At 44.6% G+C, this 20166-nt stretch overlaps 1 protein-coding gene across 2 annotated transcripts in view; it reads left to right on the forward strand.

The window, feature by feature from the left end:
• Window positions 1–17513, forward strand: part of vg (vestigial) — a 73489-nt gene extending 55976 nt beyond the window's left edge. For both annotated transcript variants that reach the window (XM_043419547.1, XM_043419548.1), the window contains exons 4-6: window positions 5051–5174; window positions 5480–5706; window positions 16184–17513. In XM_043419547.1, the coding sequence (XP_043275482.1) occupies window positions 5051–5174; window positions 5480–5706; window positions 16184–16233 (401 nt within the window). In that variant the 3' untranslated portion in view covers window positions 16234–17513. The remainder of the gene's footprint in view (window positions 1–5050; window positions 5175–5479; window positions 5707–16183) is intronic.
• Window positions 17514–20166: the final 2653 nt, after the last annotated feature.

The raw sequence follows: 20166 nt of genomic DNA on the forward strand, positions 1-20166 counted from the left end.
GCTTCGAGAGTTAATACTCTCAGGCGAGTGTCCCCGAGAGCTCGCCTTTCTCCTTTTCTTTCTTCCTCTTCTTCGCCCGCCGAACCGTCCGACGAATCGCGCTCCGCGTTCTTCGGCCGCTGTGAAAGAAGCAGCCAATTCGCATTGCGACGAAAGCCTGTTAAATTCATCAGAAACGAAGAAAGACGCGGAAGAGGAGGGAGCTTTAGAGGTGGAAGGCGAGCGAGATAAATGATCTGCTTGCACGAATTACAACTTGATGGAGCGATATGAATTGAACTTTATCCTCTGAGCTCAAACTTTCAAAAGCATCCAAACTATTTTTCATACTTTTCATTCAACGAATCATCGACCGCACAGTCTCGCCAGGATTTATCGCTTCATAGAAATGGACTCTCAACCATTCATTAGCAGCGCACATAAAAATTACGAAAATTCAAAGCACCTTTGAGGAAAAACGGATGCCATCGAATGGGCAGGCTTGCCAAGTGATCAGCGTTCAGCAGCTATATCCGTGTCGTTTAGAGCCACATTTATACCGCGCGTTTTCTTTCGTACAGTCTGTCGAGAGCACGTTGCAGATAGAGAGAGAGAGTAGGGGAAGCGAGGATGCCGAAGCAACAGGATCTCGGTTCACTAGCCTGTTTAGAATTCAAGACAACACGACCTAATTGTTATGTACGTCTTTTCTCTGCTTCTCAATTCTTTTCGTTCTCTTTCTCCGAACGCGTTCGATTCCCTCGCGCACGTGGCTTTTAAAAAACGTATCCCCTCACTTTTTAGCCGTTTCACTCACTCCCCGACACATTTTCGGCTCGAAAATGTTTCGGTACGGAACAATCGAGATTCGCCAGGAGAGGAAAGACACACCGAAGAGAGAGGTAAATTAAGAGGTTTCTCTATGAGTGTGCACTCTCACCGAAAGACCGAGTGGCAAAGAGCGCGAGGAGGTAACACAACGAGGCAGAAACCCCGAGCGTTGATGACGCTGCAGATGTGTGTACGCGTGAAGGATGTACAAACGGCTACGTGGAAGCTTTTGTACCGCGAGACTCTCGCACTGAGACAGTTTTAGACACACTGCGGTATGCGAGAGATTTCGAGTGCATGCGCGAGGCACAGAGAGAAGAAGAGACGAGAGATAGCTCGGAAGAGACCCATCCGTGCATACTCGAGTGTTATATATTATTTAGCAGATTGTCCGCACTCGTGAAAACTTATTGTTCGTGGTTTAAAGCAGAAATTAATTAATGCGCTTCGTAAGACGCGTGTACGAAACAATGTCTTATTGTTAGTTGTGCCAAGTGGCTCAGGCCGAGAAATTCTGCAACTTTGACTCGATTATCTTGACGACGAATCAATTTCTTCAAAATCATTCCGTTCTGATGGAGTTTGAGGAAATTATGCAACTTTTGAGGCTCCAGGAAAATGATGGACAATCATCGAATGATTGGGAACCATTTCGGATGGGAGAATCGAGTTACCGCTTCGTCGAAGGGTATTCGAGATGCTTTAAGTAATTCCAATCGAATCGCAGCAGCACGCAAATGTGATGAGACGCGATCAACGTCATTTTGGGATTCATAATTCCCCGTTGGCATCACTCAACAGTGCAAAAGTTTGCTTGCGCTGATAGCCATCGTCAAATACAGAAGTTTGACGAAAAAAAAGTGCACGTCGCCCACATCAATATCTGTCGAGGGTTTGCTTTGATTGTACGAAAAGTCAAGCGAGAGTTCGATGTGTCAGGGAGAAGTCGCGAACAGCTGCATCTTTGAGGAGCTTACTCGTTGACATAATCCGATGTAACATAATTTTTGGCTGCCATTGCGAATGATATTATTCGTGCATGTGTGTGTGTGTGTGGTGCGAACAAGCCGGAAGAAGGAAGAGAAACGACGAATGACAAAATGTGGGGTGCGCGGGAAGAGGCGATAAAACGTTTCGCCGCGTGCGATGCGCCAGCCGTACAAGTGTACGAGACAAGAAGAAAGACGAGAGGGATTATGCATATATCTTGCTCGAGATATCGTTCTTTCAGATCTGAGACACGATCCGCGTGAGCTGTAACGCGTAAGAGAGTGTGCGTACGTGCATGTGCGTCAGGGAATAATCGTTGGACGAAGAGAGCGAGAATACGAAGAAAAATGGCGAACGAGGAGAGGCAAGGAGTTTGGCAAGTACAAATATCTGGTGGTACGGTCTCGTCTCGGCCGAGCAATATCAAAACAGTAATAACGTTGAAGCCGGGGAAATTGAGCGAGTCGTTCCGGTTGGTGGCGCCAAATTAACGCCCCGCGACGAGAGCGAGGCACCGAACGATACAGGGACGAAGCGCAGTTCAGTGAAACGGGGAGAGAGAGCGAGATGGAGCCAGGGAATCAAGTGTATTTGTGCGGGTGTTGTTCGAGTACGTACACACTTCGGTAGGAGATGAGAGCGCGTTCGCGCGCGCGCGCGCGCGCGCGACAGAAGTCGCAATTACTTGACACGAGTCCCCCGACGCGGCACAACGCCTCTCTTCAAAGAGAAGCACCGAGTGCAACGGAGAGGAAGACGACCCGAAGGAAAAGGAGAAAACGAGACGGAGAAGCTCCAGCAACAACTACGACGGCGAACGTATGGACGCGTCCTGAAAGAACATCGGGGATCGCAGATTGAGTGGAGTAAGCTCCCGCTGGTGAACAACGCTCTAAATCGGTATAACAAGCCGTCCTCTCGTACAGGCCACCGACATCAATCTGGCCTGGGTTACGTTTTGACGAATCGTCGTTTCGCCTTTTAACCACCGAGCAGCCTCGCCAGCGCGAGAACTTCTCGCCCAGTGCTACGAAAAGAGTAACGTCTCTATAAAGTCTGCGGGTTAAATGATGTTGGATCAACGCCAGAATCTCTGATAAAAAGGTCTCCGTGAGACATGACATTGCTAGAAATCATGGCTACCTTTATATCCCACTGGCCAATCCTGAATCGAAACTCTCCCTTTTTGTTTTAGTTATTCCTCAGTTTATTTGTAGAGCAACAATATTCGGTCGTGTGAACTTTCCAAATGACGAATCAATCTCCGACCAATCGTTCCAGGAACTCCTGACCTTTTTGTCCTCATCGCCGCAGTGTTTTTTTCCTCTGCGGGAACTGCCATATCCCAGTCGGCCCTCAGCAGCTTCATTTTGCCTCCACCTTCATTATCTTATTCACTCGTACTGCTCATAAATCTTCCCCGTATGTCATAGACAGATACACATAAATAGAAGGACCAGTGTAAACGAAGCGAATAAGCGGCGGGGCTCACCGAGGCGAGTTTCTGCATCGGTCTTTTCCGTTTGGCTGATGCGTATTGCAAGTACAGAAGAAAGCCGACGTTGCGCTACGCGCGAGCGAGGAGAGAAACTCCCCGACACTCTGTTTCTTTAATTGCGTTAATAAATAAAGGCCCGAGCGCGTTTCGCGGCGGCGAAGAAAGAGGGAGGGGAGCGCCCGGCGAGCAGAAGAGGAAGAAAAGTGAGAGCGCAAGCGCGCGCACACTCTGCGGGAAGCCCTCCCTCTATCCGTGAATAAAAAGAGCGCGCCGCGGAGAGTAAAGGGAAGAGGAAGGAACAGTGGGAATGTAAGAGATTGAAGAGATCCTACAGGGGAATAAGGGAGAACGATTAATGTACACGAATGTGTGTTTATACGCACCTTCAAAGAGAGAGGTACGAAGCCCTGGTAAATGAGTGAGGAGTTGTGTGCGATTGGTGATCGAAGATTGTGCAAGTTGGCGAAAGAATAAAAGCGCGCGCGGAAGAACGACGGAAGCTGAGAAATTACGAGAGGGGACGGGGAGACGACTCTGGAAGAACAAAAGTGGGAGGCGAGTGTGCAAAAGAAATTAGAGATGAGAGGAAAGCGAGTGGATGACGAGGCTAGGAAAGCTCGGGGAGGATGAAAGCTGCGCGGACGGACAGCCGAGGAGGGTACCAAAGGGAGAAACCGCATGTTTTGAGAATAAAAAAAGACGAAAATCGGATTGAAAATAAGCGCGCTATCTCGCATCTTCCGCAAGCAAATCGCAATATTTAACGCGATTGTTAATTCGTTTGAGGGTCGCCGTAGAGTTTCTCGTGGTGGAATAGGATAATACGAGACGGAGGATGAGGCCGCGAAGCCAATCCGCGCCCGGTTGCGGTGGACATGGCTGAGGAGCATATTTCATGCAGTCCTTTTGCCGTAGTCTCTCCTGTCGCGACCGGTCGACCAGAGAGAGAGAGAGAAATCAAGAAAAGATAGCAAATGAGAATGAGAATGACGGAGAGAGATGGAGAGAAAAGGATCGCGCGACTACAACCGCCGACGCCGCCGCATTCCATGCGTGGGAAACAATGCGGACTGACTTCTTTGTACGTGTGGACGTGTCGCGGGTGGATGTATATTCAACTATTTCTCTCACTCGTGCCCATCTCGTATATCCTTTTCCTCATCCTTTCCCTCTCTTCTTCTCCCTTCACCGTATTAACCAATCTCACACAGGCTATACAACCACTGAGCTTTCACAATCGACGCAACACCATACCGATCTTTATATCTGTACATAAACAGAGGGATAACGATATATATTTGTGTATATGCTCCGAGTGGACACGAAACCCAAAGATTTTGGTTCTCGCGCTTTCGGTATCGTTGCTGCTGGGATTAATTCCATACGAATCCGTTTTTCACTCTTTTACCTTTTTCCATCGGAATACATGTATGGGTGTGTGTGTGTGTAAAGTGTATCGGAACATACTGTTCAGATGAGCTTGCTTAGTGACTACGCGGTGGCTGCCCAGTTTCTTTTTCGGTTTCTTGTCATCACGATCGAAGCCCCTCGATTAGATGGTTGTCGTTAGGACTCTCTGCTCCTTCTTTTTCTCTTTCCACTCCTTTTTCCTCCTTGTTTTTTTCTCATTCTTCTTACCTCGTCTCTCCGGCCTTCTCCTTCGGACTCCTTTTTTCATTCTCTCTCTCTCTCTCTCTCTCTCTTACTCGCTTCCCAAATCGTTGAAACCTTTTTCTTTCTATATGTTCGCAGAAAATATATCGCCCATGTCCATGAGAAACTTCCCACCGTCCTTCTGGAACAGCCAGCATCCAGGTGACGTCTACGAGTATCCCACGGATCCTTGGCATCCCCATTACCCACAGTATCATCACAGGTGAGTCTCGCAGATTTGAATACAACGCGCAGACACTCTGGATCTCGACGAGGCTACAGTGACAAATCGTTTATTCTTCTCCGAATGAGAAACATCAAATTCTTTCATATTTTCAATCGTTTTATTTACTCCAGTTTGTCTCTTTATCATTCGATTGACCGGTCAATTTAACGACGTGAGTTTATTCATGGGAATAACTTTAGAATGGGCAAAAGTCGGCCGCCCATTTTCGTTGATGAAAATTTGTACGAATTGTTGGTAAATTGAGCCTCGCACCGACTTACATTATTTAAATAATTTTCCAGAGCTGTTCACGAGTACCATCATCACAACATGGCGGCAGCGGGTTACGGAGGTCTTTTGCTCGGCGGTGCAAGAGGTCTGGGTCATCACACGTCACACCACGCAGCCCATCACGCTCATGCGGCGGCTGCTTCCTACAAAGATTGGACGTCGGCGACACCCTCGCAATCCCTCGTGGATGCTTCCACGGCGCCCCCATACCCCCACGGTCCGTACGCACCCCTTTCCGGTGAGTATTGGACCTGAGAGTAAAAAAAACGTAAAAGCAGCGAGAACGCACAAGAATAACAAAATAGTCACTGCAATTTTCGGAGGAGCGGGTTTGAAAAATAATCGAAAACGAGGTCCTGATGTGCCAGTAATTTTTAGGGGCGAAACAATTGTTTGGAGACCCATAGAATGTTTTCCCATTTGAAATTCTATTTTGAACTTTGGTGCACACTCGATGCATCGTACTCGAACCTCGCGATGAAATAACTTTTTGCAAATCGTTTGAATTTATTTCGATGCTTCTGAGATACAGAAACAATGCTTATTAGTAAAGCACTCAATTTCGAGCACTTTGTGGAAAAAAAAGTTCGCAACGAACGATATTTATTGAAATTTTGCTCGAATCAATCGAAGAGAGAACTAAAAATAGAAAAGTCATCTGTTGGATATTTCGTTCTCGAAGTAAATTATTTTGTACAGTTAGGGAAAGAAAATCGTACGAGTTCACAGAAAAACGGAACCGACAATACTTACGAATTATATCATTGTTAAATATTATTTTACTTTCTTTCTGTGTATAAATCGCATGTATACTATGGTAGTCGATAGAAGAGATAAAATGAAGTCCAAGAACCTCGAAGGTTTGTGTACAGATGAAGGGAGACGAGGAGGGGGCGAGTATTTAAACTTTGTGACTATGATAAATAGACGAGTACGGGGGTAGAAGTGCCAACACCGATAATTTCCCCTCCAAGCTTCAATGTATTAGCGATTACGAGAAAATTTCAATTGTAATAATTATTATGCTGTACAATGTCAAAAATATTTATAATAGACGAAATGATTATGAGTTGAAGTAATAAAGAAGCGAACTGTGTTCTGTAACGTCGATCTTCAATATTTTTATTCGTACAAAACTCAGCCTTATTGGGCCGGTGTTGGCCCCACTCCCACCCCCATGCCCGCCTGCCCTATGACGCCACCTTGTTCTTTTGCCGACATTTCTCCACTTCTGGTTTATCCCCGTTACCAAAAAAGCACCTTCGAATTATCACAAAAGTCTGTCAGGCAACGTTGCTGAATGTTCGAACATCCAGAAGCGTCTGAGGTTGAATGCTTGAAGTAATTAACGTTGATAAAGCGAATGGCCACGTGGACTTGCTAAAATTTATGAAATATCTAATGCACAAAGTTTCATCGATGACAATCAACTGTTAATGATAATTCTGATCATTCGATTTCTTCCATAATTATTACTGCGCCATAACAACATTTATTGAAATTGAAGCATCCATTGAAAGATCAGAATTTTGCTTATCGATACGCTTTTCCAAAGGCTCCATCCACAATTCTGGAGACTCGTTCGGTCTGGCCTTCGTTCACTTTTCTCAAGATTCAAAAGATCACGGGAAGTGATTAAACTGCGTGGACAACTTTTGAAGCGAATTTAACGTGCGTTCTCACAGTCGCTTTTTTTCACGCTCGTTTGTACACGGTGCAATATACTGCGCGGTTTGTATATCCGCTGCGTTTGATTCGCTGGCTGCTGCTGGTTCCCGCGCAAGGTAAAACGTGCACACGCATGTATGAGTGTAGTCGATGATACGCGGTTTTCTATACGGAGGAGCGAGCAGTACGTATCCCAAGTCTCACACATGCAACAGCACCAGAAGAGAATGCCAGGATGGGTTCTTAGCGACGGTAGAATGGCGCGCAGGTAGGGCAAGAAAGTCGGGCGGTCCCTCAGATCCCCGCAATTAATAAGAGCTTAATGGGGGACCGCGCGCGGCGACCGATAGCGCTCTACTCGCTTCGCTATACGCGCTCGTTTTCTCTCACTCTCGGTCTTCAGCCTTTCTCATTCACTCGCTTCCAAAAGCCCGTCTCTCTGCACACAAAGACACACACACACACACACACACACGCGCGCGCGCGCGCGCGTATTTCTATCAATGTATTTTTGTACCTTAACACACTATCATATACGCGGAATCATTTCTTTAAATCTTTCTCCTCTTATTCTCTCGCTCCCACCGAAATGATGCTTCCAGACAAAAAGCCAACCGGGAAACGAGAGACCGTAAAACATTTTGCTCCGTGCTAGCGTGAGCCAGAAAGCATACGTAGGCGCTTTCGAACACGCTGGCAAAAAATACGCCGAAAGGAACAACGGCCCCTTCCTCCCCCGGGCTGCCTCCTGTTCTCGATCACTCTTATATCTATCAAATTATATAAGGCACACACGCACACACGCGCGCCCACCGATACGTGTGTACGAGGGATGTAACAAGAAGTTTTGAAGCGGCGAGTGGGTTCTCGCGATCCGTGCGTTTAGGAATCTATGATGGATTTCTTAGCGATCTTGTATCGACTTGATGGTGCTTTCGTTGGGCAGAAACTTCGAGGGTTCATGGGAACCGGCGCTCCATCGACGTCCCACTCCCACGTTCTTTTCCCAAATTCGACTTTTTCGGGGGCTTCGATTCATAGCTGGATTTAGAATCATTTGAGTTTTATAACGCCAGGAGGTCGCCGAAAATTTGCTAATTTTGAGGTCGACTGGTCGTTATCGTTCGTATTAGTGGAGAAAGAAAATGTGGCTAAACTGTAACTGATCAATATGAAAGGCTCGGGTAACTTTTAATTGGACTCTCCCGGAAGCATTTCATTTTTAATAAAAAGTGTAGTTTGAAAAGGGAAGGGAGGAGAAAAAAAGTCGTAAACATAAAGTTTTGCGGGCAAGTGCTAGACGATGGGACCACGATCAGCCCATCAATTTTTATTCCGAACGCGATCGCTTCTTCGCGATACAGATCTGTCGGGGATAATCGTTGTTTTATTTTTCTAATAACTGCTTAATATACGCGATCCTCGTCCCGCAGATTGGCGATCGCTGGAGACCACTATACACGTTTCCTGTATACACCTATAGAGAATATCTCGCTTGTAAATCTCCTGCGAGAAGAGAGCGAGGGAGAGTGAAAAAGCACAGCTATAACCGGTTGACGAAACGCTCGAAAAAAGTAGTTCACCGATCGGAACCTTGATGAGTTTTGCTACTCGCTGCAGATACGTTAGAACTTGATGAAAAGGATTCAGGATTCTTGGCCAGTGTTCGAGTTCGACTCTGTCGGGGCCGCTCGAGATCAGCGGTTATCACGGTCTGTCCCATCAGTACATTTTCAAAATAACTATTTTTTCTAATAAAGAAAAAAATCATTCGCCGATGAAGAAATTCGGCAATGGTTACATCGAGGAATAAACTAAAGAGAAAATACGAGTTCGGAAAGCGGAAAGCTCTGCAATGAGTCTCGGTGCACCGAAGTGCGCGGGTGGAATCGTCTAGCCGTCTGCCCTCTTCGATTCCGTCCCGCAAAGCTGAATTGTTCCTGTTGAAGCTCCTCTTCGTCATTTCCCGCGTGTCATCCCATGAACAGCCACGCCCCATCACGATTTGCACAGACCACGCCCGTTTTCAGTTGCACCATGCCACCGAGATGCATGAACCGCCCAACCTCCGCCGCCTCGAGGCAGCCTTCGAAGTTTCCGCACACAGAGAGACCCACCGAGTGACACACGCGAAAACAGTAACTACAGAAACGGTCACGCGATATTTCGTGTCGAACATGCAAACCGTTTCGTAAATATATCGTTCCTTTTACAACCTGGAGATCTTATAGCAACATCTCGTAGAACGATCACTCATACCGTGACTTATTATTCGTCGTTGCAATGCTGTGTTTCCTGCAGAAAGGGGAGAACACGGTTACGAATGAGGTTAAAGCTTCCCGAGAGGGAAGCCTGATTGGCGAAGCTCTGGCGTCATTTTAAATCGATACTACGCCCGAAAGCTCTTTTCCTCTTTCCCCCTAAACGCCGCCAGCCTTTTCTGGTCCCATCTCTCGAGGCCAACGAGCCATTTCTCAAAGTTCAAACTCGAGTGATCAACGGCTGACTCTTGAATTAGATTCTACCTCTCGACCTTCAATCTGACAGGAAAAAATCATTTTCATCGATCTCCGATCACCGAAACTTCAGCACCGCGATACAGAAATCTTTCCTTATCCTCGAGAGAGGACGACTTTTCGCGGGTGGGAAGCCAGACCACGCGAGACCAGTGAAACCTTCGTTAAGCAATGGACGTTCCAAAGTCGCTTGTATATCGCTCAAGAGTACAAAGTATACTCGCAGCATGAGAGCAGCGGCGCTATACAGTTCGTCACAGCGTGCAGTAACAACTACACTTGCCAATTGAGAGGCACCGTTTCGCGTGGCAACGTTATGCGACCAAACGGGTTCTCCGAGAATTTGTTTAGAGGAATGCCGACAACGCTCGCCAGTTGTACGATATAACTGCGACTGGCTCGCGGATAGTGCACGCCAACAGAGCAGTCATTCTGTCATTCCCAGGCATCAGCTACTGGTTTACACGTTCCTTCAAGTTCTGCTATTTGTTGCATACGTCGTCACGATTTTTGGTACCTCGTTCGAGGTGCTTTGGCTAAATACCGCTACGTGTCCATTAGGAAACCTTTCGCGGGCAGTCGAAGCTTCTTTTGGGAGCGGAAAAGATGGACGAGAAGTTCTTAGACCTTTGAATATTTGGTTGAAGCTGCAGTCCAATTTCTGGCATTGCAGGTCTGCATGATTGCACGCAGCTTTCGTTCCATTGGTTCCTTTCGGCCCGTCAGGAATTAGTTATGGTAACGATGTTTCACGATGATCAATCCTAACGCGATGAATAAACCCTGAATCGGAGTGCTCGTCATTACGTGCGCGACTGTCCGCGGCTTGTTTAGGTCGGAGTTTCTCCCAGCAGAAGGCGAAGTCGCACGTACGTTGAGTCGCGTCCAACGAATCCTTCGGTTTACAGTTTTCTCGCGGGTAATTATATAATTGCGTAAATTAACCTCAAACGGGCATAAATTGGCGAACGTTTAAGCGGCATTAAGTGAAGTAAATCGCAATTACGCGGTAGTCGCGCCAACGCCGAGGACGCGAGGCGCGCACAAACTTCGTAGATGGTCAACGCCTTCGTCGGCGAGGGTACGCGGTTGTTCGCGTTCGTGTCTGCTGCCTCAGCCTCATGAGATTGCGCTTCTGACTTGTCCCCTCGCGAAGGATCATTGATTTTCGTACTTCGCGCCTTCTGCGCGTCTTATTTCCATACGCGAGACGATGATTTTCCTCCTCGTTCAGTCTGGCGTCGAGAATATCTTCGTGGCTGAAAAAATTCTTGGCTTTTTTCCTTCTCATGATCCTCAAGTTTCGAGCGATTCCTGGAATCCCTGGAAAACCCGATCCCCCGATTTGTCGTAATCTCGCGCGTGAATGACTCTCGCGACGCGAGGAGTCAGCACCGAGCTCCTCGTTGAAGGTGACTCCAGCAATGATATACGAGCCTTGAACATGACGCGGGGAGGTAAAAAGTTGCCGAGACTGCGACCGAATTCATGATCACTTCGGCTGCGGAAAAAAGACGCGTGCTTCTTTATGGATGCGCGTTTGCACCATCGCTCTCGTCGTTATGCGAAACGCGGTATTTCGAAGATCGGTGTGGTGTCGACGAACGCAGAAAAAGTTGCTTCTTCCAACTATTTGAACCTGCGAAAGTGTGTCGATTACCCGAGGCCCGAAGCCGATGATTCTGTTAACTTTTGTGATGTCCTCGTAACTCTGAGTACGAAGAAGATCAACGAGCGCTGCGACATGAATTCTCACTCGATTGTTCCAGGTAATTTTCGGTTTTGTAGAGTTTTTGTTGACGAATCCGTTCCCCGTTTGTAGATGATCGTTTGCGTCTATAAATTTTCGTATAGCTCATTGTCGCGTTCTGGCACGCGCCTCGAAAATGGCGTCGGGACTGACGTCACGTGATTCTCGCGAGGGACAGAAACAAAGTCGAGAGATGAAAAGAGTGCGCGTATACAGTGTGTATAGATCGGGCTAAATAAGAGCGAGTGAGGCGAAGGGCGAAAGGAGATGGAAATCCACGAGAGTTTCGCAGCATCGGGGATGGTCAACGGCGTGTTTCGATTGGTCAGCGAGCCGAATGGAGGGAGTGGTCGCTAACCGTGACCAGCCGTGGCTACATCGATCTGCTGGGGACGAACTCTCTCGCTCCCTCTCTCACCCTTTCTCTTCCGGAGTTCCTTCAAAACACCCACGCGTCGCTTAATGCGTTTCTCTCCATTGTCTCGACACTATTACAATCGTAGTGGAAGAATCGGAAAATTGATCGATTGCTCGTGATGAGAAAGATTTGTTGCATCGAACTTTTAACGGTAATCAAGGGAAAAGCATGGAGCAAGGTGTCCTGAAAATTGTTAATGATTGTGACCCTTCGCTTGACACCTCGAAATTAGTATCGGAGCCGAAGGGCAAAAAGATTCGAAGTCCGCTTTCGATGAATGGCTCTCGAAGCGATGATAAAAATGGTCCTTAAAGGCCGATCTCGTACACCCAGCAAATTATTCAGCTCCTAAAATTGGGGTGCTGCATCGCTGAAGGAAAAAGGAGGGAGGGGCGAGGTGCTGGGAGATAAAAAAGGGTCTTCTCCTTTGCTCTTCTCCATGCACGATTACCGCTCAGGGTTTATTGGATTCCGAGTCGGCACCAGGAGCGTAGGGGGTCTGACCCCCGTTGATGAGGGTCATCAAAATATGTTGCTACTGGGCTGACATTGTCAGTGCTCGCTCTCGATTTCTCCTGTATGCGTTCCCTTAATTCAAGGGCTGTCTACAGCTCAATGAGTTTTTATTCTTCCTCGCCCTCCCTCGATCTGTACATCGGTAGACAACTCATTGTAAGTTTTTCATTCACCTCTCAAATTGAGATTTTCTTCATTTATTAACTTGCAAAGGGTTTGAACTCATTCACGAATTTTTAAATGATTTTACTCACATAAAAATCTGTCTAGAAATACAATTGCTTCTGCGTGGAAATACAAATTATTGTTAAAGGTAACTTCAATGATAACAATGGTTTTTACCATCACGAAGACGAGCTTCCGCTTAAAATACTGTTCCACCTCTCGAATTTCTCTTCCCCTGACGATTCAACTTTGTAGAGTATTCCTGAGTCTTTCGAGCCGAAGGTTTGAGAGAAGCATCGCCAGGGGGGAATTCCCGGATGTTCTTTGATCCGGATCCGTCGAATATGATGATATTTCATCCAGACATTCATAAACGACGATCTTTCGACTTCTCTCGTGAGTTTCAGCAATTTCGAGCCCCTTTCCAAGATACATTTCTCTTTGAAAGCTCGTCCTTTACTTTGTGGTTTTATCAGGATCGTTTGCCCCCGTCGTCAGACCAAAGAGATCGTTTCGAATCCCAGAATCGCTCTGTAAATACAAATTCACGTGTGAATATTCCTGAGCCATTCGATAATCAATAAACTCATCCTCTCCACGCTATGAACTGGAACATTCTTTCATCCTCGTGAGACAGTGATTCGATAAATTTCACATTTTCCCAGACAAGTTTCATCCCGTACCTTCCCACATTGTCGTCACATGCGATTTATTATAATATGAGATTTTTGAAAGTTAATGTCGCGGTTATTAGTTCGACGCGTGCTCAGCAACCAAGAGATGACCAAATACCGAATATATATTTGACCCGTCAACCAACACCGCCAATATAACGTCCACACCAATGACAAATATGTGGAAGCATTGTAAGCGAACAAAACGATGGACGAGGGGCTTCGGCTCTTCGCCAGCTTTATGCTGCTTGCATCTATAGCACCATGCCTTACCCCGACGATCTCTACACCCCAACAAAACTATCGTCTATGTCTATAGAGACTGCGCTAGCAGGTGGGGTGTGTCTCGGCTAACCCAGACAATATTGCCACTATTTGCCCAGTCACGGAGTCAGCAGCCCTACAATCTACTACCCTGTGAATGATATATGTATCCACCTCCATACAATGCATGCACATTCTAGCCGACTGTGGCTCGTCTGGAGGGTGAAATTTACTTGTAAAACGATTAACGGACGATTGCAAAAGATGTGGAAAAACATGAGTTTAAAAATGGTACAATTTGTATGATGGCTTGGAACAATCAAATGGGAGACAAATGAAAAAAAAACTGACGTTTTAATACCGCGGAGTTGGATGGTAGAGTATGCAAGAGTAAACCGAGAAATTGTACGGCATTTCGAGGGGGAGTTGAGCACGAGAAGCGTGAATATACTGGATCAAGGCCTGACACCGAGACAGTCGATTTTGCACAGAATCCAAAGAGCCAAAAATATTTGAAAATTTTCAATGTTTTTCGAAGTTTCGGATCCCCTGAAGTCTCCTCAATGCAATTAAGGAAAAATGAAAAAGCGATTCCGTTACGCAGTGGTTGCGGCTTTTACGAAATAGATAATCGGGAATTAAATTTTCGGAAAGTGGAATTTGCCTTCTTTATCGTGCGAGAGATAAAGATGTGACAGAGAACAAAAAAGCTGCGAATGCTTGTGCCATTCGAACTCTCGATAAATCATTCTGCTGACAGAAATGGAAAAAATTCTCGATAGCGCGACCGATCACGGGTTAAACAAGTGTTTCGTAAACAACACATTTTATCGGGAAAAAAGTGATAAAAATTAAAACGATGAGGGAGATTCTCCGGCCTGTATAATTCGGTGCCTATTTTGCCTGGCATCAACTTGTCTACCAACTATCATCAAACACTGTATTTTGACATGACCGAATTTCTTCGTCGATGACGCACTACTTACTAAACAGGTAAAACGAACGGCGCACGTTTCGCCACGTGTTAGTCGTGCCATTTAATAAACAACAATTGCTGTCACGTTAAACGAGAGTGGGCGGATGAGCATGCACGTGTGGAAATATTTGCAGACGTTGATCAAAAGTTTCCATCGATACATCCATTATCATCTTCGATCACTTTTCGATAGTCTTCGCGCACTTGGAAAAAACGTGTTCGATTGAACCAGCGACCGATTAAATTTCGACATCTATTTTAAATATTTTTGTAAATTCAGTACAAAAAACTTTTTCAGAATCGATATTTCACGGTTTTTTATTCTCATAAAAATCACCTTGAAAGCTCACCTCTTCCGATTCCATGGAGTTGCACGTTTTTATTAAAATTTCGCTTGTCTCGTCTGGGCCTTTAGAAAACACGCTGTCCCTGTGGAAAGATCCATTTGGAGGAGAGTTTTATTGGCATCGAAAAGTTTCAAGGGCAGGTAAGACACGTGTCGCCACGCGTTTGCACTGTTGGATACTCAGGAGATACTTTGGGAGATGCTTCGATAAAATTCAAAAGCTTTTTGCTTTCGATCGTCCTCTTGAGTTCGGAGCCTTTTTCGATACTCTTGTATTCACGGGTCTTTGATTCTCATCACCGAGTCAATCGAGGGTAGATCGACGGGTTTGATAGGCCGATTTTTCGCGGGTTTATTTGCTGCTCGGAACGTGCTGATTTGAAACAACAGTGGACAGTGCTCGATCAAGAAAATCTGGGAAAGCGTTTCAGAGAGTTCGGATCGAGCTAAAAAAGTGAAGATTTTTCCTCGTCCAACAGCGAAGACTCGATCGAAAAATATCGATACGATTTGAATGAAATTAATAACAGCGACGCGGCGATCTCACGAGCTCGATGAAGGGGCCCCGAACGCGTATCTTTGATCGATCATCTCTGAGTAGTTTTTCGTTGGGGTTCGTTCCGTCCGAGACACACATATCGTGAGAGGTTGCTGCGAGATAGAAGAGCAGATAGGAGAGAGAGCGGGAGGTAAACTCACCACGGGTGTCGTAAAATAAAAGTTGCGTATGAGATCTCAACCGGTCGATCTCCAGTGACGTCGCGCGAGAGCAGAGTCGCTGCGAGAAAACATCGCGAGTGTATAGCGCCCAAAATATGAGAGTTGTCGAAGAGAAAACAAACGATTCCAGTCACTTTGCCCAGTGGATTACGTTCTTTACGCCCTTCTGTACGTCACCAGGTGGTTTAGACGAAAACGTAGAGACGGCAACGATCTTTGAACGTCGCTCGAATCTCGCAGGCTCCTGGCGAGAGAATCTCTCGTGGTCGATGTTAACGAATCGAAAGTAGCTGCGTTACCTGTACAGCAATCTCGCTGGCTGCTTGTTCCGTGTCGCTCAGCAGGCCCCATCACCGAATCCGCACCCTCGCATCACTCAAAATTCTCAGCTCCGCGCCGTCCTCCGTTCAATTTTAACTCTTTTTCTTCCTGTCTCTATGACACACTCTCTTCTCACTTCGTCTACTTTTTCTTTCATGAAATAAACATTTCCAACGTCTGGCCCTCATCGCAGACTTTTCGTCATCGATAATAAACGCTTCGTTATATTTTTCGATCATTCGTTCACTCGCGTTTAGCCCCATCGAAGAACAGGAAAAATATCTATTTTTGTATATTCTCTTGGCAAACTCGACTCTATGCAAACAACAGCTCAGTGAGTGCGCATCGATTGAATTTTGTCTCTCTTCTTATCTGTTACAGGCTTGGATCCTCAACAGGTTCAAGATTCCAAGGATCTGTACTGGTTCTAGGATCAAGATTACCGGCGTTCACGCCATGTACGAAGACTTTGTTAAATATATCGTTAAACCGATATTTATATATATATATATATTATATGTATGCTCGACAAAAGGCGTGGGTGATAGACATTTTATTTTATCGCGAATGAAAAATCTATCAAATTGCTGGATTTTTTATATCGATAGGACAAGGTGAGATACGCGGAGGAGGGAGAGCAGTACTGTAAATAGTGTTACCTAAATATTTTAAGGAACTTTACTATTAGATTTAAATGACTAAATAAAATTGAAGTATTGAAATATGTACATTGATGTGTGTGTGTGTGTGTGTGTGTGTGTGTGTGTGTGTGTGTGTGTGTGTGTGTGTGTGTGTGTGTGGCTGTGTCTGTAAAATTTGGGAAACACGTGGTCCGTTGAAAAAATTCAATCAAATTGAATAGAATAATTCGAAGGATCCATTTTGACGATTTTTCAATTTGCTTCAAACGACAAAATCGTAAGAACTGTGAAAAGCTCTCAATTATTTAATAACTCCGAATTCGAAATAGAAGGATTTATATTCAATGCCAATGATTTTGAAGTCGAGTTTCTTTGGAAGGATCGCCGTCGTCGTTAACGCGCGTCTCCCAAACAGCACGGATATGTATTTGCATATGCGCACCGAGCGAATGATAAACATCAACGAATAATTACGCTCGTTTTATCGCAGCTCGTAATATTCTGTCGGCGCAATGAGAATCGATGTAAACAGTGCGTGAGAAAAAAGTGGAAAACTACAAATATATACTCACTAGTTTGTGAACGAAAATCATGGAATTCGTGCCACTATAAAAACGCGATAAATATTCGTTTTAAGTTTTCTTCGTGTGCTTGTATATCTGTATATAAATACACACATTCACGTACATATGGCAGGTAGATATTTCCCAAATGCGTGCGTGCACACTATCTACCTACAAATATAGTGACTGCCGCCGGCCTTCGACGCTGATAAAGAGATCTCTAGTTCATCACACGTTTAGCGTGTTTTAGTCTATTATTAGTTATGCATTCTGTATAGATTCTCGAACGCCTATTCTGGCATTCGCCCAGCGATTTATCACTGTAAATTCAATTTATCACGCGTATACACGATTATATGAGGCGTGTGAAAAAAAAGGAGACGATCCGACGACTATTGACCGGTATTGACACCCGAAATAAGTATTTATTGACCAATGACCTTGCCATATTGTAATCTCTACATACTATTGTAACATAAATATCGAGCTACGTGATTAAAAGAAAGAAAAAAAGAGATAAATTTTATCGAATTTTTCTTCTCTATCGTCCCAATTTTTTCCTGCTTATGACGTCAGACTGAAGCTCGTTGCTTAATCCTTGTTGGATAAACAATTGTTGGATATATTCGAGAAAATTTATTGCTCAATCCTCGACTCGTTGAGCCTTCGTAGAATCGAGGCAATTAAATCGCCCTGGACGAATTTATTGTAATTCACTTCCGCCCCTATCTTGCGGGTCATTAAATCGGTCCTTAATGAGTACGCTTAATTAGATTTAGCATCGTAGTCGAGAAGGAATTAAAGTTCTACTCCTTTTCGTATATACGTATCTGTCGTTTGAACTCGGTTGCTCGTCCTATACAGTCTGTAAAACACTTTTACTAATTCGCAACTGAGAGTAAGATCGAATTGAAGAAAGTTGAAAAAAGTTCTACATTCGTCGAGTCGGATTTCGATCTCTATTAATATATTTGTCCATTTTCAACTTTCATTTCGTCTCGTTTACAGTTTTGAGAGATTTTAAGAGCCGGAAAATCAAGTAAATAGAAAAATTGGAGAGAATGAAATTCGATTTTCCACAAATGCACGATCTTCCCCATAAACAAGAGTCGAATTCGGTCAATGATGAATACGTTTTGGTCAAAACATCTGGTCAAAGTTTCCCGTTTGCGGAAGGATCGATCAATTTCGAACAGTAACGAGCGGATTTTTTTTTCTTCACACAGTTCGTCAAACACATGTGTTTCTTCTGAAGGGCGTTACGTGGAGCGTAAGAAAAGAGGCCCAATCATCTTGAACGCGGCCACCGCACGGTAGGAAATTTCATTTATACATGGCTCGAGTTCATCTAATACGAATGAAGTAAAATTTTATTCAACATTGCCGAACTCAGTGTGATCCAATTATCTAGAATGTACGTGAACTGCGACGATTTTTTTTTGTTATTCTCTTCTGTTTTAAGGTAGCTCATGCACGAAACGATTATCTTAAGAAAGTCTTGAAATTTGCTCAAAGTTTCAATGAGCAGTCGACTGACATGCACGCATATCGATTTTTAATGTGTTTAAATACGAAAAAAAATAACGATGGGACTATGCGTAAAAAATCGTTTATCTTTTCAAATAACGAATGAACTCTTCTCACGAAGTTTATGAAAAACGTACACAATAAGATTGAAGGTATATGATGAAGGTTTGGGAAAAAATTCGAGACGATTGTCTTACTAGTAATAACGATATATTACGTTAAAGATTAAACGGAATTGTTAATGAACACTCGTATAACCTCACATTTGCTTATTTCAGCATTTCGTTTCTTCTTGACTTCGCCCATTCCTGTCATAGCCTTCTGTCTTTTAATTAATACTTTTTTCTTGATCCATTTCCCGTTGTGTTTCCCTTTGCGCTCTCTAATGCGATTTTTGACATAAAAAACTACAGTATTTTAACCAGGGACGAATGAAATTTCGGATTCAGTCAGTGACGGGTCCTCGATTAATTAATGACTTGCAATTTCATTCGCGAAAAGATAAGCTGAAAAAATGTATCTACAATTTCGAATTAATAACGCTGACATTAATTTAAAGTGAGTATATCTTTAATTAGGAAGTAAAAATCGATTTAATTTATACGCCCATAAAATAAGGATCCTTTGAACATGGTCTACCTTAATAAGTACAGAAACACTATTTAACCGAACGCTGAGTTTTTTGGTTTCGTTCACAACGGTAGGTCAATGAGAGAATAGCCAACATCCCGGGCACCGATTCGTGGTTCCTTTCAAGAGAAAAGATACGAATCGATATGCATATATAATTAACAGCGAATGATTCGTACGAAACCTTCTTACAAATCGACCACAAGCTGTTTCTCGGGTTTTCACCTTCACACACATAAAGAATATTGAATGACTGTGGGACAAAATCTTTCATCGATGATTTCTCGATGATTACCTGATTTTCAAACGTTCTTCTCCGGGCCACTAAATCTGCACGAAATAATGAGGATAAATCGTGAGGATGCTGGAGCGAGGTATATCGCCGGTGGATGAGTCTCGGGTGCGGAACGTCGCTCTTTTTTCAAGCATCGATGCTGAGATAAGGAAAGAAAGAGTAGCGAGGGAAGAAAGGAGCCGCAGCACTCTGCGACGTGAAAGATTTACTGGGCGCCTCGACGCCCTTCAGTTCCCTCTCGGGCCCCGTAATTACCAAAAAATTTTCTTCTCCTTCTTCCTATCTATTTAAAGTGTAACTCATACACTCGAAATACAATTTATATTAACCGGAGGATCCATAAAAGTATTCCAAGTGCATACAAAAACGACGAGTCTGAGTCTCAGGAACTCTGCAATGATCAGCGAGCAGCGAGAATGAAGATTAAAAAAAAAATCTTTTTGTTGTCTGTAACCAATTAACGAGTCGAATTTCAATAGCTACATCAAAGTTCTCACGCGAAAATGACACCTTCCCCCAGTCGAGAAACGGAGCCAATGAATCAGATTCCACTGGGACCAAGGGACTGAAAGTGCGATAGAAGAAAAGAGTGATGAACCTGTCGTGACTGGGTCCTAAACGTTGCGGAGTCGTTGCGAATGCAAAATAGGGCAATGCTCTCTCGGCTCCTGAAAATATTTCGGCATAAATCAGTCTGTTCCGTCTTCC

Source organism: Venturia canescens, chromosome 5 (genome assembly GCF_019457755.1).
Source record: "Venturia canescens isolate UGA chromosome 5, ASM1945775v1, whole genome shotgun sequence".
Lineage (NCBI taxonomy): Eukaryota > Metazoa > Arthropoda > Insecta > Hymenoptera > Ichneumonidae > Venturia > Venturia canescens.